The sequence below is a fragment of the Herpailurus yagouaroundi genome, unplaced genomic scaffold, assembly GCF_014898765.1.
Source record: "Herpailurus yagouaroundi ecotype Mexico unplaced genomic scaffold, PumYag 28, whole genome shotgun sequence".
Taxonomy (NCBI): domain Eukaryota; kingdom Metazoa; phylum Chordata; class Mammalia; order Carnivora; family Felidae; genus Herpailurus; species Herpailurus yagouaroundi.
In genome coordinates, this window is record NW_024412376.1 from 31,817,830 (window position 1) to 31,843,413 (window position 25,584).

Sequence of the window (25,584 nt, forward strand, 5' to 3'; positions counted from 1 at the left end):
GTTTGAATAGGCACTGGGGAGAATGATGAAAGGTGTTTTCTGATTACATCTGACGGACATTCATGTCCACTGTGTTGGTTATATCCACATATTGACTATACCAATAATTCAATGAGTGTGTTCCTAAATCTACCATGATACTTCCCCCGACGCCCTGCCTCCTTGGTGCAATGGTGATTCTTGTTAAGATGCCTGGGCTAGGAGAAGGGCCTCTGAGAAGTTCAAAAAAGTGCTAGAGGAATACAGAATATTAACTAGCATTTCAAATTGTCATTCCATCACTGCTATCTCCTTTAACCATTACAAGAAACCAATAGGGTACATGCTGTCATTAGTCTTCTCTTAAAGACGGAAAATGAGGCTAGAGAGGTAAGGCTACCTGTCCCAAGGACCACAGCTAGGAAGAGAAGAAGGGCTAGAAGCCAGGCTTTCACTCTCTGGAGCCCACTTTCTAAATATCCTACGCTTTAGCCTCTACTAATCTCTCTTGCGGCTGTAAGGGGAAGCAATGCACTGGTCTTCTTCTAGTAAAAAGACCTTTTTTGGGGAGAGTGGCAGCCAAGCAAATTTACTAACTCATGCACCTCTAATCTAACTCTGAAATGTTTCTTCACTAAAAATTAAATTGCTTTAGAAACAGCCAGCAGAGGCTTCTGTTTGTTACAACCTGGCGTCTGCTTTTAATTTGAGGTGCACTTTTAATTTTGAGAGGTCAGTTGTTCTTCTCGATGTGTGAAAATAATAATATGGTTATAATAAAGCAACGCTGTCATGGCCTCCTTTCAAGAACTTAACATTTAGCACCGAGAAAATAATCTTGTGCTCATGGAAGTGAGCTTTAAGAGTTTTGGAACACAAAGAAAACTGCTTTTGGAAAAATTCTTGAATTCTCATGAAGGTTAGCCAAAATCCACAGGTACTTCTAGGCCATTGTCAATAGTGGAATTGTTCCTCTCCTTTCTCTGTGTGGCAGAACTTTTAAAAAAACAGAGAGGTCTGAGTTCGAGTGCTAAAGTAACAGTTGTATTAGAATTTTTTTGGCATTTTATCACTTAGAAGATTGTTCTTTCCTTTTCTCTATATTTTAATTCCCTGATCTTTTATTTTTTATTGCATTTTAAAATGTAGTAGTTTTAGGATTATATATCATACGCTAATCTCTTACCCCCTCCCCACCCCAGGATCTCAAACTTCTTTTCCAGTGGGGAACATGTTCCCTGTAGCCTTCCTGCCTTCTGACTCTATTTGCCATAGAAGCAAAAAAAAAAAAAAAAAAAAAAGGAGCTTAAATGACACCCAGAGGTCATCAACCCTACCTTTGTGCCAGGACATGCAATCTCCCCAAGCCAATTACTAACCTGTTTTTAAAACAACCTCCAATCAGAGAGAATCCTTGACTTCTTTTTGTGAGCTGTTGCACTGTGCAAGACCACACTATAAATGTCTTCGCCTATCTGTATGTACTCTTATCTCACTGTTCTATTTTTTTCCTCGTGGAAATTAACCCTTTCTTACCTTTTTATAAACCTGTAGGCCCCTTCTTCTCAGAAGAGTTGGCAGACACATGTTACTCTGTAAACAGTCAAGATGGTAAGGTGAGTCGTAGTTCCGGGAACCTGGGTGCTCTAAATCCCCAGCTGCATGGGAGGGACAGCAGGGCGACGGGATTCCTCATTTTATAAAGTATTTATCCGGCTGCTGCCAAGCAAACACTCCCAATCCCTTTTTAACTTAGGAGACTGACATTTCTGAGTCTGTTTCCAAACAGGACACTAGAGGGCTCCCAGAGGTTAAGAATAAGTGGAAAATTATTTGAATGAAAACTGCTTCTGTACGGCTTTTGTTGTTCCAGAATTTAAAATCAAAGTTTATTTTTTAAACTATTTAAAAAAAAAAAAAAAACTTAGGCATCTGAAAACTGGGATAGCAGCAGCCAGTTCACAAGTAACTGTTTTGCTTTGCAATCAGGAGTTTTCAAGGGAGCTTTTAAAGCTGAGCTGAAATATTTGAAATGTGGAACACTCTTGACCATGAAATATGTTCTACTTACATGCTTCAGCCTTTAAAAGTTCTTTGCATTACAGTCAGGGATTACATTCTTCCTGGAGCCAAGCATGGGGCCAGCTGTGTAAGTAAGGTTGCTTGTGAGTTCTTCTTTTTCATAATGTGAAAAAAATAGAGCTTAAGATCCTTTTATTTTCTTTCAGCTGACTTTTGTGGGAAGAAAAAGAATGAAAAGCAGTTGGATTTGTGTTTTGTGTGTGTGTGTGTGTGTGTGTGTGTGTGTGTGTGTGTGTGTGGCTGAATCAATGTAACTTCTGTTAAGATATATGGATGTTTATGGTTTCATATTACAATAATTCCTAATGCAGGATGTTGAAACATACTCTGAAGAAAAAAACTGTACCATCAGATTAAGATAATATGTTTCTGAAACTGAATGTTAATACTTGATGCTTCTGCCCAATTTGTAATGCAGGACTTTAAAAAGTAAACACGGGATGGCAATAGATTGTTTTTAAAAACTACCTATCACTTGTCTTAAATTATTTCGAAATGTCAAAAAGGAAAAGCCTGGGTTGGTCAAATGTCAATACATTTCTTTCAGAATCAAATTAAATGACTCCAGCTACAAGTTATAAAATATTCTTGGATTTTAGGGCTTTGTTTTCATTACTCTAAACTGAGTATCGAATCTATACATCTATCTTGTGTCTATTTGTTAAACTCTCTTTAAAAAAAAATTTCATGGTGGTGATATTTATGAAAGGAAAGGGTTACTTTTTTTTTTCCTTTACTCTTGAAGAGGAACTGAACTCGTCTGAGATTGTGACTCAGTTAACTCTGTTTCCATTCATTCTCAGACACAAGCCACACTTCTCCTCGGGGAAGCTGATAGGAGTTTAAAAGGTTTGTCGTGGCGAGCGTCGGAAACATTCCCAACTTCATCACCAACCCTTTACACTTCCACCTTTACTCTACCCACTGGAGACCACTTATATACCTAAGCAGAGGCGACAGCCGAATTCAGGAAACCATGCATCATGTCAGCAGGAACCAGCTGCAGACTTTAAAGTCTGCTCAACATGTGGATGCAGCAGAGAAATGACCTGTCCAGACAAGCCAGGGCAACTCATAAACTGGTTCATCTGCTCCCTGTGCGTCCCGCGGGTGCGTAAACTCTGGAGCAGCCGGCGCCCAAGGACCCGGAGGAACCTCCTGCTGGGCACTGCCTGCGCCATCTACTTGGGCTTTCTGGTGAGCCAGGTGGGACGTGCCTCTCTCCAGCAAGGAAGGGCAGCAGAAAAGGGGCCGCACCGGGGTCGTGACACCGTCGAGGCGCCCTTCCCTGAGATACCCTTGGATGGTACCCTGGCCCCTCCAGAGTCCCAGGGCAATGGGACCACGCTGCCGCTCAACGTGGTGTACATTACCCTACGCTCCAAGCGCAGCAAGCCTGCCAATATCCGTGGCACCGTGAAACCCAAGCGCAGAAAGAAGTATGCAGTGGCATCTCCGGCCCTGGGTCAGGAGGCTTTGGTTGGTCCATCCCTTCAGCCACAGGAAGCTGCAAGGGCAGCTGATGCTCAAGTGCAGGGAGGAAACCTGGGCAAGGTTGGGGAACGACCCTGGAGGTTGATACGGGGTTCAGGGGTGCAGGTTGGTGGCTCAGATTTTCAGCGACCCGAGACCAGGGAGAGCAACATCAGGATCTACAGCGAGAGCGCCCCCTCGTGGCTGAGCAAAGAAGACATCCTCAGAATGCGCCTGTTGGCGGATGGTGCCGTGGCCGGTCTTCACCCAATTTCCTCTAAGAGCGGAGCCCGCTTGCTGGTGCTGGAGGGGAGCGCCGCTGGCTCTGTGCCCGGCTGCGGCCCCAGCCCCTGTGGACTGCTCAAGCAGCCCTTGGACATGAGTGAGGTGTTCGCCTTCCACCTGGACAGGATCCTTGGGCTCAACAGGACCCTGCCGTCTGTGAGCAGGAAATCAGAGTTCATCCAAGGTAACAGCTTCACATGCTTCGTTATTTGCAGCTGTGGGGGATTCGGGTTGATTTTTCTCTTTTCCCTCACTCTCCTTTTCGAAATGATTTTCTCCACCCACGTTTCACATTTGGACAGCAGCAGCATGTCTTTCCATACGTTTGGCATTCTTTACTTTCCCAGCTTTGGGAGGATATGAGAGTTCCAGGGAAATGCTGTACTCAACATGCAAGAGTAAGCCCACACTGTGTAATCTTTGCTCTCCATTTCCCTCCCTGCACTTCCCAGTGGCTTATTAAATCTAATTAAAGCCAGTGGCAATTTGCATGATGAGAAGAGGAAGCGGGGTGGAGGCAAAGAACTTGCTGACAGTCAGGCATATTATTAGAGAGGTTACTATGGAAGTAAGTAGAATTTCATTCGTTAGGAGTTTTTGAAAGGAAAGGGGAAATGGGTTATCTTTCTTCAGCAGATGGAATCTTCTTAAAAGGCCCAGAGCCAGACCATGTTAGCTTCGACCCTTTGATTCTTTTACAGTGGATTTAACCTCCTTATTTTGCAGAGAAAATGAAGGGAAAATAGGTAATTTGTTCAGTATATATGCTAACTAGCCCTACGGTTTCTTCAAGCCTGTGACTGCAATTTATTGAGCCCGATTTCTAAGACTCTCTCAGGTGACGGACGATTTGGCAGGTTCTGGGGATATGTAGCTAGTCACTTTAGTTGCAGGCAAAGGGGCTGATCTGTGGCCATGCTTATGCCATATAAAGGATATTCTTTGAATCCTGAGGCTGTTCCAGGCTTTGAATACCAAGTAGGGTGGGTCAGTGGCTCGTGTTTGCAAGCAGAATAATGCCAGAAATTGCCAGTATGAATCTAGGTTGGCCCAACAGGCTAAAAAGGACCACAAAGGGGTCATAGACTCAAAGAGTATTTTCTTGCTTTGTGTCATAAAATTTAGCATTTTATGGAGCCTGGACTGGAGTGGATTAAGATTCTTGGGAGTGGCCAAGAACTAAACTGCATTTCCAATGACTTTAGGATTATAATTTAGTCTTAAAACCAGTACTTCTTGAAGTACCAGTGATATACTTGGAAGTACTTGGTATTCCTTACTTATCCTGGTTCATGTCTAAGTGCTTCAGATTCACAGGTATGTTTCGATGTCTCCAGTTCACAAAATAGTCCATCATGATTGTGCTGATACAACTCAAACATTTAACAAAAGGTTGGTAAAAGCTAATTTTTATTGGGTGCTTGCTGTTGGCCATGCACGATAATAATTGATTCATACAATTCATACATGCCTTGACTGTATGTTTCTCACAACAGTGCTGTAAGGTAGATACCACTATTATTTACATTTAGTGGATATGAAAATTGAGACTTATTTAGCCAAAATAATCGGCCTCAACTTCCACAGCTAGTAAATGGCTAAGCTGAGTTTCAAACATAGACCCGGCAAGCTGCAGAACATAAGCTCTAAACCACTGGGCTTAGGTGACTGTGTTACTTATTATCCAAAGTGGAACACCCTGGAGTAAAAGAAGATATTAGTGGGCACTGAGATAATGGGTATATACCAAGTCTGTCTTGGGCAAAGCAACACATAGCATAGAGTGACTCTTATTATCCTATACTGTCATTCCCTATCCTGTCATAAAAGCCCCTATGTAGAGAAGGTGAATTCTTGAATAGATCCTGAGGCATGGTACCCCAATATGGCACTCCCCTGGGATGCTCTTGGATGAAAGTCCAAAGAATAAGATAGTGGGTAGGAACTTGGAGCTGTTACCAACCATGGGACCCAGAAATGTTACAGTATCTCTGTATGGCTCAGTTTCCTCAACTATAAAGTGACAATAATACCTGCCTCATGAGGTTATTGTTAGTGAATCCATGAAAAATACGTGGAATGAGTGCTTGTCACACAGTAAACCTTCAATAAATATTGTCTATTTTTGTTACTACGCTATACACATGAGATACCAAGCTCACTGAGTCACTCACATAGCCTCCAGTCCTCACATAGATATCATTTCTTTATGTGACATGAACAGGTCTAAAACCCTGGTTTCTTGATTGCTCAGTTAAACTTTTTCAAAACCAGGATTCCTTGAATATATTTCATTCTGTGCTCTGAATATCCAGCATTTTTGGGAATAAAGAGTGCAGTTGCATTCGATTTGAAGGAGAGGTTTATAATCCCAATATATCCTAGCATTCTTCTCTTGTTTCGAAAGTAAGTAGTGATGGAAAGAAACCAATGAGGTTGTATTGATATGACTCTCCATGTGATGCGTTAAATACCTAAGATTATATCTCAAACAATACTATATCTTTCTTTGTTTTTTCACTTCTCCTATGTAGTTATTTAAAGACGTAAAATCAAGCCAATTTCCTCGGGAGTCTATGAGATGATTTAAATATAGTTATGAACACTCTACACAATATAATTCTACTTATGTAGGCTATTACATTGATATAAAGTACATAAATAGTTCAGTTCTGCTCATGGTAGGAGATGTATGTGGACAGTCTTAGCTTCTTGGTACCTCTCTCTCCATCCACCAATTTCTAGGCTTTTCCTGACATGTCTTCCCTTTCTTGATTTCCACAGAAGTGTGTACTTTCCTCTGGGAGCCTCTTATTCTTCTTTTGGTCCAAGCTTAGATTTGTTTCAGCCTCCCTGTCTACATAAGGAGGTGATAGATTTTATCTAGTTACCCACGACCTATTTCTGCTTCATTCTGTATCATCTCTTTGTATTTTGGTTGTTCATTCAATCATCTTTTTTTCCCACTAGGTCTGTAGATGTGTGAAGGCAGAGATATTTCCTGTCTTGTTTTATCATTTCTAGATTCTAGTGGGGAGTCTGGCCCATAGTAGGTGTTCACTAAATATTTTTGAATGAATGCAGGAATATAGTCTGAGCCTGTTCCACTGACTCCTAACAGTAAATCTGTATTTGCTTCCATCTTCCCATACTGAGGACAAGTACTAACATTTTTAGCCCTAAACATTTGTTTTAGTACTAACAATTTTAGGCCTAGATTTCTCCTGGAGTATCTTACAAAGAGCTCATCCTAGAGGTAGTGGGAAATGTCCTTGGCAGTCTCTGTATTATGCAAATAATAAGGTTGATAGAGCTTATTCTTATGAGGACCATCAATATAGTCTGCTGGCCTCACACTATAGTTATTCGATAATGTGTTTTCTGTAGGAGGAAGTGTTGGATTTAGTTTAGGTATGTATTTTTCTGATGATCTGGCTTGGTCTAAAAGTAGATATTTTAATATCTGGGGGAGTGAGTAGTCAGAAAGTCCTGTAAGTAATCCTGTCCTAAGCGTTGTTTCTGTTCTGACTTTTGATTAATGTTTGTGAAAATAAATTCATGCTCAGTACCGTTGTAAACTCTGGGTCTAGAGTTCTTTCTTGTCTAGCAAGAAAGCGGGACACAGGATTAAAATGCGAGAGATGGCTAATGTCCGGGAAAAGACAAGAGCCCCGATTGAGGGTCCTTGTTCCATTTTTATTAGGATCAGAAGGCTTACAAACATGGTGATGCACGTGCACAAAGAGACAATGAAACTGTGAACAGTAACTCATGGACGTGAAGGAAGGGGGGTTTTGAAGATATGTGGGGTTAGGGATTTGCGTTAATAGGAAACAAAATCCTGGTTCCAGGGGAAGGTTGTTTACAGCAGACTTAGGCACTATGTCTGTTAACCTAAACTGGTCTAGGGGACAAGAAAGACAGAGCATGCAACCTCAAGGTCAACAAGGCACCTTTCTTTTGCTAATTATCTCTGCTCTGGGTAACCTTGCCCCACAGCCGGTCTATAGCCCTATTTACCTGTTTACCTAATTTGGTTCTTCCTTCCTGTGAAAGCAGCTTTCTGCCTTTGTACTAAGCTGGGGGGCATTTCCGCCCTGAATACCTAATCTTGTTTACCTCATATACCTTCATATTGGGGCCTTTGCCCTGCCCTCTCTATACGTATTTACCTAATCTTATTTACCCACACTTGGGTGTGAGCATACTATAGCTTTCTGATTCTTTTTTTTTTTTTTTTTTAATTTTTTTTTTCAACATTTATTTATTTTTGGGACAGAGAGAGACAGAGCATGAACGGGGGAGGAGCAGAGAAAGGGAGACACAGAATCGGAAACAGGCTCCAGGCTCTGAGCCATCAGCCCAGAGCCTGACGCGGGGCTCGAACTCGCAGACCGCGAGATCGTGACCTGGCTGAGGTCGGACGCTTAACCGACTGCGCCACCCAGGCGCCCCTAGCTTTCTGATTCTTTATGCCTTGTTAATAACCCATCAGTGCAGGCCCAGGGAATTCCTAACCTTATGGGAATAAAAACCAAGAACATACCACAGTACCAAGAACACAGCTAGTATGTATTGTGAATCAAATATAGATATTTGGCTTATCTAAGTAAATCTTTCCAAAAAACCTATGCAGTAGAAGTTTTTTAACCTTCACTTTAAGTTGATAAAAGATAGGGACGCCTGGGTGGCTCAGTCAGTTGAGCGTCCAACTTTGGCTCAGGTCATGATCTCACGGTTTGTGAGTTCATGCCCCATGTCAGGCTCTGTGCTAACAGCTCGAAGCCTGGAGCCTGCTTCGGATTCTGGTCTCCCTCTCTCTCTGCCCCTCCCCTGTTCACACTCTGCCTCTCTCTCTCTCTCTCTCTCAAAAATAAACATTAAAAAAAATTAAAAAAAAAAGATAGAAGAAGATTGCTCTCGGTCATACAATGAGTTGGATATCCAGAAAGAACTTCCTTGTCTTTCCTACTTTCATCAATCTGCTTCCTTCAACAAATCCATTAAGGGCCCTTAAGGAGGTCTTCTCCCTCCATCACCACAACATATTAGTGTATCTGGTTGTTTAATATAGTGAAATAGATGGCTTACACAGTGATGCACCAGTACAGGCTACAAGAGCCTCTTTTTCTCTCAAGGAGTCAACTAGGCACCGTTTTAGGTACTGTTCATGAGTTATCTCATTAAATCCTCATAAAAATTTTATAAGGCGAGTACTCCATGAAAAACGTTTTGTAGACACAGTGGTGGAGGCCCAGAGTAATTACGAACTTTGCTCAAAGTCATGTAAATTGCCTGTATGTAAAAAGGATACGTGAGATGCAAGAAGAGATGTAAAAGAGAATCAAATGCTATGATTAAATGATCTACCTGCCCCCAGCCTCTCAGATTGATCTTTCCGTTGATTCAGTCCAAAGACGAAAGGTCTCCGTTACAAAGCTTGTCTTCAGGTTTTGTTTGTTTCTTAATTACTAAAACTGTTGTGGATGATCCTTTCAGCACAGAGCCATTAGCTCAGGCTAGCTTGGGACAGGTCCTTGATTGTATAATTTGATGACTTCTCTGTGATTCCCCTTGAATACAAAAAATATGTGTGTGAAATCAGTGGACTCTCTGACCTTGTACTGTATACCAACCAGTTTTTGACAGATGCTACTCCAAAGATAACCCAGAAAAGAGGACGAGTGTACTTGAGGAAAGGCAAGGTTGTAATTAGGTAGGGCGTGCCAGTGGTGTGCCATACTACAAAATCTAGCAATTATCCCTGGAGCAGATGCCTATCCTGGGCCTATCTGTGTGGGAAATGCACAGTTGAATCGGAATATACCATCAAAGGGCTGTCTTTAAAAAATCATTTTCTGAAATAATAACACCTTCTTCAATTGTGAATTTATAATGAATCTAGTGTTATGCATCACACCATTCCTGTACTGCATTTGGCGTCTTATGTCTATTGTATCACTTAACCATTATATAAAGCAGATACTACTGATACTTTAAATACGGGAATCCTGAAATTTGGCAAGATTTCTGAAACTTGTCCAAGGACACACAGCTAATGAGCAATGGAACTAGAATTTGTAACCATTCTCTCTGATACTAAAGCCTCCTCAAGTTGATTCTCTTAACCCATATTGCCTCTCAGATATAACTTGGTATAATTATGGGATAGTGGCAAAAATGGGCAAATTTTAGCATGGTGATTTCTAATTTGCCACTACACCAACATGTCTACTTAATTTCTTTCTTCAATTCAACAATTTAACATTGATGATATTTTTATGCAAGAAAAGTAGGACATATCACTCTGAACATTGCTGCAAGCTTTTTGTTTTTTGTTTTTTGTTTTTTTGTAATGCAAACCAATGCTTACCAGATTTTCTTGTTTTACCATAAATGATCATGTAGATGCAAACATGACTGAACATAGTAGTGTATTTTCTGCCAAACTATTGCAAAAGTCTTAAATCATTTCAAAGGTCACCAGATACTATACGGTGCTGATACATTTAATTTTTTTTAACAACATATTCTAAAATGTTTATCTAAGATTAGAAAAGCAGACTGCATTCATATAAAAGTCAAGAGCATAAGAAGATCCAGCACCCCTCTGTGATCTTCGATTTAGCAGCTTTGCCCAAACTTCCCTAGCGGTCTGCACAGTAATGTGAATGAATCCCAAGGGACACCATTTTGGTAGCATTTAAGCATTATACTATTTTTCATGCCCAGCATGGAAGATGCATTATGTCTGCTTTATTTTTAGAATGCTGTCTTACTGCCACAGAGCTGTCATACCGAATTAAGGTAGCCTGGTTCCAGGAATTCTGTATGTCAAGGCTGCTCAGATGACAAACTGTAGGCACCCCACCAACTTCCATATAAATTCATTGTAGATCCCTAGTTGCTCACTGTTTCCCAACTTGCATTGCCTCATTTTATTATAAAGTAGGAGAAATCCAGTGTGTATTTTCCACTCTCTTTTTGAGTCCATGTGCACAGCACTGTATGTGCTGAGTGATGGGGCAGTTGCCAGAGCAGGGGGACAGCACCTGCACATTTCATGTGGTTTTAGGGTCTCAGGTGAGGACAGAAGCATTGTGTAGGGAGTAATGAGCATAATATAGCTGTCCCTACAACCTGGAAACACATGGACTCTAAATCCTAAAAATCTTGGACGTATGTACCAACTTCCTTAAAATATTTATTTGGGAGTGTAGGAATCACGTTTTATTGTTAAAAATCTGGATGGAAAAGATTGTGTTCTTTATCAGAAAAGCCCTAAGGTTTTATCGTTAGCAATCAAATTGAGCTGGTCAGCTTAATACTTTAATTCACTGGTGAACACAAGTTTGCTGGCATCCCCTCCAAGCAGCACTCTGTTCCAATGTCCTCTTGTTTGCTCACTACGTACCTTCACAGACAAGCGAGGGGACCTGGTAACCTTGTCTGCCAGGCTTCTGCACCTTGTCCCTTGATCCCACACATGGCTGCGATAGAAAGGACATGACTAGTTACCACAGCATAAAACATGCACGTGCCTCAGTTCCACGCAATCTGCTCACATTCGTCTTGTCTCCTTTTAAGAAATACATTATTGAGCACCTACTCTGTGCCAGCTGCTCTTCTAGTCATTGGGGGCTACATCGGTGAACACAAAAGTCAAGAATCTTTGTGGGGCTGCACCAGTGGCCTGTGTGAGAATTCGGTGGCCCGAATCTTTTGCCACTGATTTCAGGATCCACTCAGAACCTTCGGGATCCGCTTAGAACCTTCCTGAGCTCAAGGTTATGATCTTTCCATTAGTACTAAATCTGTTTCCATCTTTAGATTGGTCTATGGACCACATGGGTGCAGAAGGACTAGACAGCCTCATTCTGATTTCAGTGAATGGACAAATATTGCAGTCATATTCAGTCGTAATTGATAGCATTTACTTTCTAGAAGCACTGTTCTAAACATGGGGAAGAAGCTGTGAGCTCTCTAATTCAAATAGCTTTGTGGTTAAGGGTGTGGATTGTCATATTAGTTTTCTAGGGCTGCCGTCACAAAATACCACAGGCGGGGTGGCTTAAACAACATACATTTATTTTCTCACAGTTCTGGAGGCTGGTAATCTAAGATCAAGGTGTCCATAGGTTTGCTTTCTTCTGAGACTTCTCTCCTTGGCTTGCAGATGGCCACCTTATCTTGTCCCTCTCACATGGCTTTTCCTTTGTGTGTGCCCATCGCTGGTGTCTCTTTGAATTCTGATATTTTCTTATAACAATACCAGTCATTTTGGATGAGGGTCTACCATATGGCCTCACTTTAACTTAACTACCTCTTTTTAAAAATATTTTTAAAATGTTTTATTTACTTTTGAGAGAGAGAGGGTGAGGGCAAGGGGCAGAGAAAGAGGGAGACAGAATCTGAAGCAGGCTCTGCGCTGACAGCAGAGAGCCCAATGGGGGGCTCAAACTCATGAACCACAAGATCATGACCTGAGCTAAAGTTGGATGCTTAACTGACTCAGCCACCCAGGCACTGTTTAAGTACCTCTGTAAAGGCCTTATCTCCAGATACAATCACATTTTGAGGTACTGAGAGCTTCAACATATAAATTTGGAGGAACACAATTCAGTTCATAATAACTAGCAATCTAGACTTCTAGTTTGAATCCTGATTCTATACCAGTTGTGAATCAAGTGGCTGTGTGACCTGGGATAAATTAACTTAATCGCTGTGAGCCTTGTTTCTTCATTAGTATAATAAGGATGATGAGAGTGAAAATAATGATGAGGACAGTGCTTAGCTCATGAAGTTGTGCAAATGAAGTGAGTTGACATGTAAAAAAATATTTCTAAAAGTGCCTAACACATCGTAAGGCTCAGTACATGTTACCTTTTATTTTCATCCAGGTTTAAAGCTGATTTAGCCCTTTGTGATGCGTTTGCTTAGATTTTCTTAATTTGTTTATCTGGATTAATGTTTACTTGAACTAAGTAAACAGGCACCTAACATGGTCATTTAAAGAAAGTGCTTGGAGTTGACAGTGGATTGTAACGACATCTACCATCTGGGGAACACTGAACACTTTACATTTATTATGTCACTGAATTTCGCAATGGCCCCATGCGTCAGATATTATTAGACAGATTTTCTGTGGAAAAAAATGAGGCTCCGAATATAACACATGTCCTCCAAAGGTCGAGAGGTCATGTGTAGTGGGGTTGGAAGAACCCCGTAACCTTGTTCTTCATCACTGTACTATACTATCTCCCATAAGCCCTTCATATCATGTGTTAGTCTCCAAGGTTGTAGCCTGGGGCTTTCCCAGTTAATCACACATTGGGATTGTAACCTGCTTTTTCCCACTGTCCCACAGTCTGATTCCTGAATGTAGCCGTGATGCCTTAACTATTCCCCTTCTCACGACAGTGATCCAGGGTCAGGAGGAGAGAGGCCGGTGGGTCTTTCCACCACCCCCATTTTCATTATTCCAGTGACTCACAGGATTATGGAAACATGGAGTGACTATTGAGCACAAGCTGGATAGAATCTGGTCATGGAAATCTCTGCATATCCTCACCTCCGTTTCTCAGGTTTCTCTCTAATCTTTCTTAACTCATTTAGAGTGAGGACAATGAAATCACTGTTTACTGCAAGGGTATCACACCAACCAAACTTCGATTCTGAGACAATTGACTATTCCTTGGATCTTCAGAGCTATAGATAAAACTTGAGGGATTCTGAAAAATTCATTCATTCATTCACTAACATTTTTTGAATGCTTGCTTTCATGCAGGCATCATGTCAAGAGACGGAGGTCCAAAAGTGATTAAGAAATATTCCCTGTTCTCACAGAGCTCTCTCAGCTTGGAGGGTAGCAACAGCTAAGCAGATGTATCATATAAAATGGGTATAATAAGACTGCAGTGGAGATATTTTTAGGAGAACTTGCAGGCATAGAGAGGGAAAATTTAGCCCAGAATGTGTGCATAGGGTGGTGGGTGGAGCATTGTAAAAACTTTCCAGAGAGCTAATGTCAGAACTGGATCTTAAGTCGCTGTGGGTGGAGTGAGAGATGGGGTGGGTGTTGGAAGGGTAGAGAGAATAGAGGTGTGGAAAACTTGTGAAGGCAGAGGTGCTTAGGAAACTGCAGAGTTCAGAAGGAGACTAGGGTTTGGGAGGGTTGTGGGTGGGGATGAAGTAAGATAAAGCTGTGGTCTGTGGAGAGTGGCTGGGTTTTATGTCATGTAAGGACATGGACTTTATCTTGCAGATAATGGGGAATCATTGAAGGGTTTGAAGAAGAGGAGTGATATGATGAGTTTTGCATTGTAGGAAGGTCACCCTGGGCAGGAATTCATGGCTCTTTTATCTACATTAATAAATACTACCTTATTATCTACATTAATAAATTGCCCAGGACTGGGTCACCCTAATGTGACCAGGACTTTGTTCACAAAATATGATTGTTGGTGGAGCCTGGCTCCATCATAACCTGCCCCGCCCCGGAAGTCACATTTGATTTCTGTTTTCTAAATGGAATATCAAGATAGGAATTTTCTGGGAGTTTTCATTTATACAGTGGCAGTCCAGAGCAGACCTAGAAAGCAGAAGTTCCTGTCCATTAGTCTGTTCAGAACAGAGAAGGACACTTTGTTTTTAAAGCAGAACTGATGATTTAGATTATTTAAGTAGTTTGTGATGGAGGAAGTCACAAGACATTCTCCTTTCCTGCTTCCTCAGCTTCACACTTAGCTAACTCTTGAGGAAATACGGAGATTATTTTAACTCAGTCCAACCTAGAGAAAACAACTTATAAAGTGAAAAACAGTTATATAAGTAAATAAATACTTTTTTGGTTGTTTGAATAAGAGTGTTACAAATCACCCAGAAATCTGTTTCTGGTACAAGTCCCTGTAATCAGGATTTGGTTGGCTATAGAGAACCTATACTTAGGTTTTATACCTATGTATGTACCTATGCATAGGTTTTATGATTTAAAAAAAAAAAAAAAAGAGAGACAGAAGAATTCTGCCTTTCTTCTGCCTCTCTTTTTTTTAAATCATAAAAACCTAACCTAAGTTTGGTTCTTTTTTTTTTTTTATTTTTTTTAATTTTTTTTTTTCCAACGTTTATTTATTTTTGCGACAGAGAGAGACAGAGCATGAACGTTGCGACAGAGAGAGACAGAGCATGAACGGGGGAGGGCAGAGAGAGAGGGAGACACAGAATCGGAAACAGGCTCCAGGCTCTGAGCCATCAATCAGCCCAGAGCCCGACGCGGGGCTCGAACTCACGGACCGCGAGATCGTGACCTGGCTGAAGTCGGACGCTTAACCGACTGCGCCACCCAGGCGCCCCAGTTTGGTTCTTTTAAATATTTGACAGTGCTGTATTTTTCAGTATATCATTAGACTCTCACCCACCCCTGAGATAGATTTGGAAGGTACTCTTCTCAGACCTTGGGGAACTCGGTGCCTCAGTCAAGCTGACTGAAGGACCTGGCTCACATCCTGTGGAGACCAGTGATAAGTCAGGGATAGAATCAACATTTGTGATTTCCTTTTCTACCACACCTCGTATTCTCAGCTCCTTTTCAGCTAAATCTCTTCCTCTATTAATTGTGACATTTCAGCACACAGCTATTCTAGGGTACAGCCTTTCTTCATTTCTTTGCACTGAAAGCTCAGTCTTTATGTTAGTCCTTCACTCGTTCCCTTCAAACACTCATTCAACTGGCAGATATTTTTGTTTGGTTGTCATTTGTGTGCACACTTGTCTTTCTCCACTAAACTCTAAACTGTCTGAGGCCTGGGCCTTGCCTGACCTGGGGACCTTGCAAGTCCTCTGTGTTTGCTATGCCTCGCTGAATCCTTTCTGTCTGAAACCCATGAACTAATAGGTCTATTTGAGGACAATTGAGGGACCATTGTAAAAATTTGTGTTTTGAATAAGTAAATTAACAACATTTGAAACCCTGGGCAGAAGGACTCATCGAATCCTCCAAATTTCCTCCTTCCTCAAGGCTGTCCCAGAATCTTGTGTTCCTGTTTTATCCTCCCTCACATTCACTGACTTGTTCACATTGACCAACTCTAAGCCAAGAGATCTTACCTGCTTTTTCCCTTCAGCCTAATATTTTTAATTGCCAAAACCCTACTGGGATAAAAAAATTAGAGCAACCAGTACTTAAGGGATCATTAACAACTAGACACCTGCTACATCATCATTGGCATTACACCAGCACCAACAGTTGCTTTTAGCAATTAGAGATCCAAGACATTGAGGTTTGTCTTCAATGCGTTGTGGATAGTTGTGGTGGAATCTGGCAGAATTCATTTCCTATAACAAAGATGAGTCTCAAGTTTTGATTGGCCTTTGTTTTCTTTGATAGGTTTTGTCGTCATTTTTAATGATGGACTCTGAACCCGAATTGCTACTTCCCTTTTTGCCTTGTTTGCGGGGAGCCTTGGAGCAGTCTTGGAACTTGGCCCATATGGTAGAAAGGGTTTTTGATTTCAGAACTCAGGACATCTTTACTAATTTTTGCCCAGGGAGAAATGCAGACAGATACTCACAACTTGACCCAGCGTGCTTAGCATTCACCTTTAGTTCAACAAAACTAGGCAGTCAATGTTCCAAGTGGAGGGCATTTCATAAATCCAGGCAAAGGAGATTGTATATGGCACATTCTTGGTGAATTTTCATGTTCATCTTTTCAGAAGAATGTCTTCTTTGTCTTTCGAATAAAGAATGACTTGGGAGAACACCAGCAGTAGAGGAGATATTCAGATTTTGGGGAAAAAAATAAGTTTTCTGGCAAGTCTCATTTTTAAGGCAGCTGTATAACCTTTAATTCACACGAACACCCACATATCTTTGAAAACCTGCTTTCTCACCACTCTGACAGTTAAAATTTTATCTCTTCACTGTTAAGATTTCTCTAGAGAGTACAGTACTGCATCATTTTGACAAACCTGAATGTGAAGAGATGAATGTCCCTCATCTCTGAAACACTTCAGGGTAAGTTGCTTTAACCAGTTTCCTGTTTTCAGAGGCTATTTTTCTGTCATCCCTTCAGATCTATCAAAGTTCATTTAATTCTTTTAACAGCCATATTTTATAAAAAGTGGAATTATTTTCACAGTAGTACTCATAGCCCTGAGATCTGGAGCCATACTGACTACTGTTATCTCAAGGGCCATATGCACAGAGACTCAGCAAGAAGACCAGTCTGTGGATGGGACCCACCCCACCCACGCTCAGCCTGAGAGGTACTACTCATCCTACTTTCTTCTTGCTTTCTAGAAATCCCCCTTGCCTGAGGTGCATGGATTTCCAGCAGAGCAGGATGGAATGTTTTTATGTTATAGTCAGTACTCAAAATATTTTGCTGAGGGGACATGAATGGATGTGGAGAAAAACCCGGAATACTAATCAAAAATGAATTATTCCTATCAGCTTAAAGCTCCCTTTGGAAGATTGAGAACAGCTTTTAAAATAATAGTTTAGAAAATGTATCATTCAAATAATTCGATGTGCTAAAGTAGAGAAATGGTAAATGAAATACAGTATGCTCATAGACTAGATCAGGGGCTGATTCACTACAGTCTGTGGGCCAAAGCTGGCCCCTCACCTGTTTTGAATGCCCTGTGAGCTACAAATGCTTTCTCCAGTTTTAAATGGTTGAAAAAAATCAAAAGAATAATAACATTTCTATGACACTTGAAAATTCTATGAAACGCAAATTTCAATGTCAATAATAAAGTTTTATTGGAACACAGTCACATCCATCTGCTGATATATTGTTTTTGACTGCTTTTGTGCTATAGCAGAGTTGAACACTTGCTGGGGGAATAGTTGTGATGGAGACTGGATGGCTGTCAAAGCCTAAAATACTTTACTATCTACCTTTGACAGTTTGTTGACCACTGGGCTAGATTATTGTATGGCAGTTAAAGTGATGCTACTTAAAAATATTTAATTATAAGAGAAACTCTTGTGGTAAAATATTTAGTAAAACAATTGTGACACACTGTATATACAAGACAGTCCCAAATGTTTATTTTCTTTGCCTGTTTGCCTCTTTCTCCTGGTGGAAATGTAAACCCTAAGAAAATAAATAGAAATGGGCATTTATTTATTAATTTTCTTATTTGGAGTTTCTGGAACAATGCTTGGCATACAGTAGATACTCAAAAAACAAATAAAGGCAGCCGAAGACTGATGAACTGTGCAATTTTATAATGTATATGTGTAATAACGTGTAATAATAATAATAGTTACAGCAAAAGCTTTCTGGGATGTGCATATATGTTAGGCATCAGGTTGAGGACTTTAAATGCATCCTAAAAGCCAGTTTTAGAAGGTGTGTTATCGCCACCCCCCAACCCCCCTTTTTTTCAGAGGATAAAAGCAAGGCTTAGAGAGGTTGCTTAACTTGTCTAATGTTACAAAGCTAAGAAGTAATGTGACCAGAATTCAAAAGATCTGTTGGATTCCAGAGTCTAGGCTCTGATCATAAGCTATACTTCTTAAATTTCTAAAAACAATTTCCATTTTTTTAGGTGAAAAGAAAGGGATGGGGAAAATACCAGAGGTCAGTATATAAATAATATAACCAATTACTGGGACAGAAGATTATAGATGATTTTTGTTTTCTTAGCCTTACATTTTGATGTTTTCCCACATTTCCTGAAATGAGTAGATTTGCTTTTAATTGCTTTAAAAATAAGAAACAAATGTTTCTAAGGGAAAGGAAAAGAGCCCAGAAGGTTAACTGTTCCAATTGTTTATGTAGATCATTTCCGTGTTTCTCTGAGGGCCTCCTGTGACTTGCTGAGGAACCTGCTGGCCTGTCTCCTGTATTGATTTGTGTTGTTGAGCTTCAGTATTAGGTTTCAACTCCCTTTTGAGTACTTCCTAGCCCTCAGAATCTAAAGTGCTATCTGTGTAACTTTTATCTAAGGACACTGATGGCTAGAACTTCTTGGTGTTTATCTTTAGAAATCTAAAGTACGTGTGTCTTTGAAAGCTATGTTGTGTCTTCCACTCATATTTGATTACACTGGTCTCTACATGTCTCCCACTGCACGATGGACTGCTTTTATGTGAATTTTATTACTATGATTTTTTTACATTGGTGCAGTATTTGGGGTACATTCATTTAAAATTATATTTATCTTCTATCTAAGAAGACAGTTGGGTCCCAGCAGCCCCCAAATCATTTAGGAAAGTCAAAGGAAATAAAAAGGGGAGATTGATGTTACAGATGAAGTTCCTTAGTTTGGATCTATGTTGTTTATTTATTTTTTTTTAAATTGTGTGTCAATGACTGTTACATAATTTCCAAAATCTAAAGGACTTCTTACATACCCAGGTCTAAACTAAATTGCCAGGCTAAATGGAGGAAGACTTTTTTTTGAGCTAAACTGGAATGCAGGTTATCAGAATGATTAAGTGAATGCCACTAACATTACTGAGGTCACTGTAATAGCAAATTCAAGAGAGGTTGTAGAAGATGATGGTTTCCCGTAGTAAAGACCACACAGACATAGGAACTCTACAAGAAGGCAAACAAGCTAGATAGTAAAACAAATGTCTTTAACAAAAAGGAATACAGTTATAGATTGAGTATCTCTCAGGTTATGTGAAAGGGCTTTTAAAAATTCCTGTGATGTGTCTTAGACATTCCAGTCATAATTTCAGAGGCCTCTCTTGTCCAGGCCTGTTAAGAATGAGTTAAGTGGGCTTTTTTAGCACTTTGTGACTTATTTATTTTTTTTTCCCCAAGAGCATCATTCTGATTTTTAAGTGATAAGCAAAATCACTTAACATCATCTCTCAGTGACTTTACTTGGCAGAAACGGGGGCTTGAAAGCGATGTTATTGGTTTTAAGCTTGAAGTGTCATTTAATGGACCCTTCATGGTCTTTTCCATTTATGATGACTTCACTTAGGCTCATCATTCTTTATATAGTTTAGCAGTGGAATTTCTAAACTATCAAGAGTGAGACAAAAGCAATTAGGGTGACAGATTTTTTTGAAAACATCATCTATACAGATGCAGTTGAAGAAATGACATTTGCTTAAAAGCACTTTGTGAGGTTATGTGTGAATAAACGTCCATTATGAAGAGTGCTGTTTCCATCAGAAAAGAAAAAAATTTCCATCTTGCTCCTTTTTTGTGTCTTTGGAGAATATAGTGACTGATGTGAACCAAACAATTTCACTTTTAAATTTGCGACTTCTAAAAATTCTTTTTCTGTGGCCTCAGAAAATCAGACAGTTGTTATTACAAATAGCAGCTCCACTCAGACATTGAATAGACCATTATAAATGCCTGGCTTCTTTCCTTTTTCGTGGTAGCTGGCTTTTAGATGTGGAGTAAAACCACATTAACCAGAGGACGTTGTTATTGGTGATTAGTGGCTTATTGCTGGGTCATATCTATAAAGCGTCCTGTTTCAAAAAGCTTTCCTTTCATTGTCCAGCAAGGACCATGAAATATCATCTACTCAAACTCCTGCATTTGGTAGGTGAGAGATTAAAGCTATGAGTGACTGTCTGAAGGCACATACTGAGTTAATATCATGCTAAAGTATGTTTGTTTTTTGGATTCTGTAGATGGCCGCCCCTGTCCTGTCATTCTCTGGGACTCATCTTTATCTCCAACAAGTAATGAGACTCACTCTTCTGTTAAGCTCACCTGGGGAACTTACCAACAGTCATTGAAACAGAAGTGCTGGCAGAATGGCCGAGTACCCAAACCTGAATGGGGTTGTACTGAAATACATCATCATGAGTGGTCTAAGCTGGCACTCTTTGATTTTTTGTTACAGGTAAGTTTATGAAATCACATTAGTGGTTATCTAAGACTGACACTGAGTTATAGAAGTCTGACACTAAGGAATTTTCTGTACCTTGAGTTTTTGTGAAGCCAGAGTTTAAGTTCTACAATGCTATATTTGGCAAGTATAATACCACATTACAAAATTTTGTGTTCTTTTGGGAAATATTCAGAAATGTCCCTCAGCTCTTTTATTAGTTTCCGAAGGAGTAATTTTTCAGTTCTTCAGTTCTGCAATAATCATAGAACTGATTTGTTGAGGAAACCCATGAAAAGCTCTTCAAGGTGAATGGTCTTCTCGTATTTGTGAGGTGGATAAACTGATGTTTGATGAGGCCAAGGAACTCATCCAAGTTCTTACAACTATTAAAACCTGGAGGCTGGAACTGGGTTTCCCTGGGATCTGTTGATGGTAAAAATTTGTCTTCTTTCCACACTGAAGTTCCATCATTCCACATTGTGTTTCATTGGTCCCTTGGCCATGTAGCTTATGGCCACCATTTCTCTTGTGTTCTTTCCAGTAGTTTTTTGCAAATATTTAATTAAGATTGGGTATTGTAGAGTAATAAATATTGGCCATCTACATAACTGAATGACTCAGAATCCTACAGGTTTCTTATAACTTATCTCCTTTTGATAAGGATCTCAATACTCTTGATCCCTTCATTCTGATTACAGCTTTTCCCTTTCTCCATTTTAGAAAAACTGATTGGCTGCTGTTGTTGCATTGTTAAGTAGTATTTTGTGGAAATTTAGGTCTGTCTTAGGACATTTTCAAAACATTCTCCTTTTGTTTTTAATTTTTTTTACTTAAAAATTTTTTAAAATTTTTCTTTATTTTTTAGAGAGAAACATAATGCAAGTGGGGGAGGGCCAGAGAGAGAGGGAGACACAGAATCCAAAGCAGGTGCCGGGTTCCAAGCTGTCAGCACAGAGCCCACTGTAGGGCTCGAACCTATGAACCATGAGATCGTGACCTGAGTCAAAGTCAGATGCTTAACGGACTGAGCAAAGCAGGTGCCCCTCTCCTTTTGTTAATTCTGTGTGTGTGTGTGTGTGTGTGTGTGTGTGTGTGTGTGTGTGTGTGAAGGAACTAGAAGGGTTAAAATTGTAAGAAGGAAACCAGTTTAGTGCAGAGTCACAGTCTAAGGCATAGGAACTTTCAAGAGGAGGATGATATATGTTGTCAGTTCTGCAAAGCCATCAGTGAGAACTGACCTAGAGAGCAGGCCATTTGGCAAGGAGGCAGTCAAGAGTCACCAAAAACTGTTATTGAGTCCAGCTATGAGGCTCAGACTGGTTTTAAGCATTGTATATATATCATTATTCCATTTAATTAACATACTGACTCTGTGAGATAGGCATCTTTTCTCCATTTTATAGCTGAGTAAAAGGAAACTGAAGCATAAAGAGGTTATTATCAAGAACTGTGGAAAATCTGAGATCTTACCTTTCTTGAAAGCTAACAAATTAGCCAGCCCCCTGTTCATAGATGCTAGCAGGTGACAAAAGATTCCTGGGTCAGAGACAGACAAATGACTTCATTACTCATGGTAGAGAAAGTGGCATGAGCTTCATGTTCCTTTGCCCCTCAAGTCCCATTGGGTTGATACAGGGTGGCCCTGGTGAATGCTGCATAGAGTGGGTTTGGGTCACTACAGAGAAACCCTAAGCTTAGGAAACCCCAATCTTATAGAGGCTGCTAGCAAACCTGCCCAACCTTTCCCTGGAAGGAGACATTATCTTGGTCAGCAGACAAATCAAATCTGCTTTCCACATCAGAGGGAGATACTCTTTATATCTTCCAAGGCTATCTGCTATACTAACATCTTTGAAGAGACAGTGCAGAGCAAAATCTGATGTCAGATTGCATAAGGTTGCAATGGAGAATTGTTTCTCAACAGTTACCTAAAACTTGTTTGGTATTACATAGCTAGTAAGTTCCCAAAGATTGGGGTCAGCAGGTTCGGCTACATTCTGTATTTTTTAACCATTACTGTGTGACAACTACCAGGTTATCCTTAGGTTAATGAAGGGAGTTGATGTGATAAAATGTATTAGCAATAAAATGAAGAATGAGTGAAGATTTCTAGGGCTAAGTAGGTAAAGATATTTACCATGAGGCCAAGTGTTTGGGAAGTGGTCAATATAGATGTTGAAGCTCCTGAGGGTGATGACTAGGGGCAGGATGGAGAGGAAATTCATGAGCTTGGAAGTGAAGTCTATGAGAAAGAAATGACTCTGAGGTTTGCAACTGAGTCACATTAAGAGCTAACTTACACTGAATAAAGGGCAAACCCTTTAGAAGTTGTCTCTAGTGACATTTGTTTTAATTCTGGAATCTTCAACTAAATCTCAACCTACCTTCTGTTTTTGTCATTCTCCTTTCTCCTGAGGGAAACAACAACTATGGTTCAACCAATAATAATGTATTTATGCAATTCCTACCGTGCATTATACTGTAGAAATTGACACAGGGTAGCAAACTAGTAAAGATGGTTTATTCCTCCATCCCTATCCCTGTTTTTTTTTTTTTTAAATCACTTAGGAAAGAATAGTGTATGAAATAAAGATAGATACCTATAAGAATGGCTGGATGAAATAATATAAAATTTCTTACTGCTATAAGGTTAGCAAGGGAGAGCATTTTGCCATAAAATAGTAAAGAGGGAAGAGTCTCACTAAGATTGCAGGCTGTAAATGATAAAGAGGATAGACACAAATGTGAGGAAGAATATGGGGTTGGTAATGTTCATAGGATATTTAGGGCATCCTAAATGTACCATTTGTCTGAAACAGCGTCATTTAGGGAAGTAGTGATACTCCCTGCCTATAAGAGAGATCATAGATCACGGAGGAAGAGAGCTTTTTTTTCACAAAAGGTGTGTTCACATTGTCACACTCTCTTCATTACCTTGACTGAGTGAGAATAAATTCCAACTGAGCCATGGTCTCCTGAGTGTGTCAGCAGCTTCTATCATCATGTCCATTGTCTGTGGTCTTTAGGATGAATCTAGGCACATCACTAGTATAAGTTTTCAACAAAGATAAGTATTTTAAGTTCTTAAACTATTAATAATCTAACTATTATATAACACTTTCTATGTGCTTGGTACTGTTCTAAGCATTCTATACTAAGCACTGAGATATTAACTTATTTAATCCTCATAACAATTCTATGAAGTAGATATTATTATTATTATTATTCATATTTTAGAATTGAGAAAATTAAGACAAAGAGAAAGTAAGTAATTTGGCTAGAGTCACATCTCTGGGATCCAATAGAATTTGGAGTCCAACTCATGAGTTCTGGCTTAAGAGACAAACTTCTAAGCAATGCTTTCTTCCATTCATTTTATAGGACAATGGCACTATTATCTTCCAATTTCCCAAGCCAAGATTTGGGAGTCATTTATATGCCTCGTGATACTTATCCTCACGTGCATACAGTGACCAAATCCTTGGTATCTACCCAATCCATCTTCTTTTAGGTATGGCTTATGCTCCTATCTTAGTTCAGGCTTTGCCAGTTATTACCTGGATGATTCCCTCCAGTACACTCAAACTGTGTGAGGCAAGATCACATTTGGCTTGAGATATTGGGCATCAGGCTGCTGCTACCTCTGCAGAAACTGATTCTATTGGCAGGTCAGTTCTATTTGTAGTCTATCTACTTTCTCCTTCTGCCTGGGGGAGGTGGTAAGGGTGTCTTTCACATTCTTGATAATCCATGAGGCTGTGATCTCTGCAAAACTTTACTGGAACCTGTTCAAGTCATGACACCAAGATTGGACTTTCTAATTTTGGCTCGGCTAAAGTACTGAATCTGAAAGTCAGAAGTTAATTCGATTGTTCAGAGTTAATTTGGTTAGTATCTAAAAGAGTATATCAAATTATGCATATGAGGATGTCATCTGTGAGAATAGACTTACTTTTTTTTTTTATTCATCCAATATTTAGTTACTTCCCAAAGTGCAACAGACAAAAGGCTAATTTCCTATAGGTGCTGTAGCATTTTATTATTTTACCAGTAAGGTGTGAGAGTGTCTATTTCCCTCTGTGTTGCCAACCTTGGGAAGTGGAAAACTGATTAATATTTTTAGTGATTTAATGGAGGGTAACAAGATCTTGTTTACATTTTTATTTCTTTCATTATAAGTGAGATTAAGAATATCATATTTTTAAATATTAATTATTTACAGTTCATTTTTTTGTGAGTTGTCTGTTTAAATTATTGCCTTTTTCATTACATTCCATAGCTTTTCCTTATTGATTTGTAAAGACGTTTTGTATATCACGAAAATTAACCTTTATCAAGCTTGTATGTCTCAGATAATTTTTTTACTTTGTTGTTTTTCATTTGACTTTTCTCATAGTAGATATTACTCCAGAGAAATTTTACATTTTCATATAATATTATATCTTTAAAAATATCTTTTTATGTTTATTTTTGAGAGAGAGAGAAAGAGAGAGACAGAGTGTGAGCAGGGGAAGGGCAGATAGGGAGGAAGACACAGAATCCGAAGCAGGCTCCAGGCTCTGAACTCTGAGCTGTCAGCATAGAGCCAAACACAGGGCTGGAATCCATGAACTGCGAGATCATGACCTAAGCCAAAGTCCAACACTTAACCGACTGAGCCACCTAGGTACTCCTGATAATATTATATCTTAATTTATCTTTTTACTTCCTGTATTTAGCATTATACAGTGTTTACAGAGAGTTGTTTGTTGAAAATGTTTGCTAAAAATAAAAAAAAGGAAAATGTTTGCTGAACAAATAAATGAATAAATGGACATACATAGGCCATTTTTCATGAGTACTATAATAATTATCTTTACTACAACAATCCTTCTCATCAATTACACTGCAGTGTTTACCTTAAAGTCAAATATATGCCTCATTTAAATGGTGGCTGGGAATGTGT

At 39.7% G+C, this 25,584-nt stretch overlaps 1 protein-coding gene across 2 annotated transcripts in view; it reads left to right on the top strand.

Annotated features, from left to right (window-relative positions):
• The first annotated feature begins 1,481 nt into the window (after positions 1-1,481).
• Positions 1,482-25,584, top strand: part of GASK1B (golgi associated kinase 1B) — a 49,091-nt gene continuing 24,988 nt past the window's right edge. The window contains exons 1-3 of one of the 2 annotated variants that reach the window (XM_040471593.1): positions 1,482-1,595; positions 2,865-4,003; positions 20,437-20,651. In XM_040471593.1, coding sequence (XP_040327527.1) covers positions 3,106-4,003; positions 20,437-20,651 — 1,113 coding nt within the window. In that variant the 5' untranslated portion in view covers positions 1,482-1,595; positions 2,865-3,105. Of the gene's footprint in view, positions 1,596-1,941; positions 2,129-2,864; positions 4,004-20,436; positions 20,652-25,584 lie in introns of those variants that run through there. The other variant, XM_040471596.1, reaches the window with a different exon arrangement.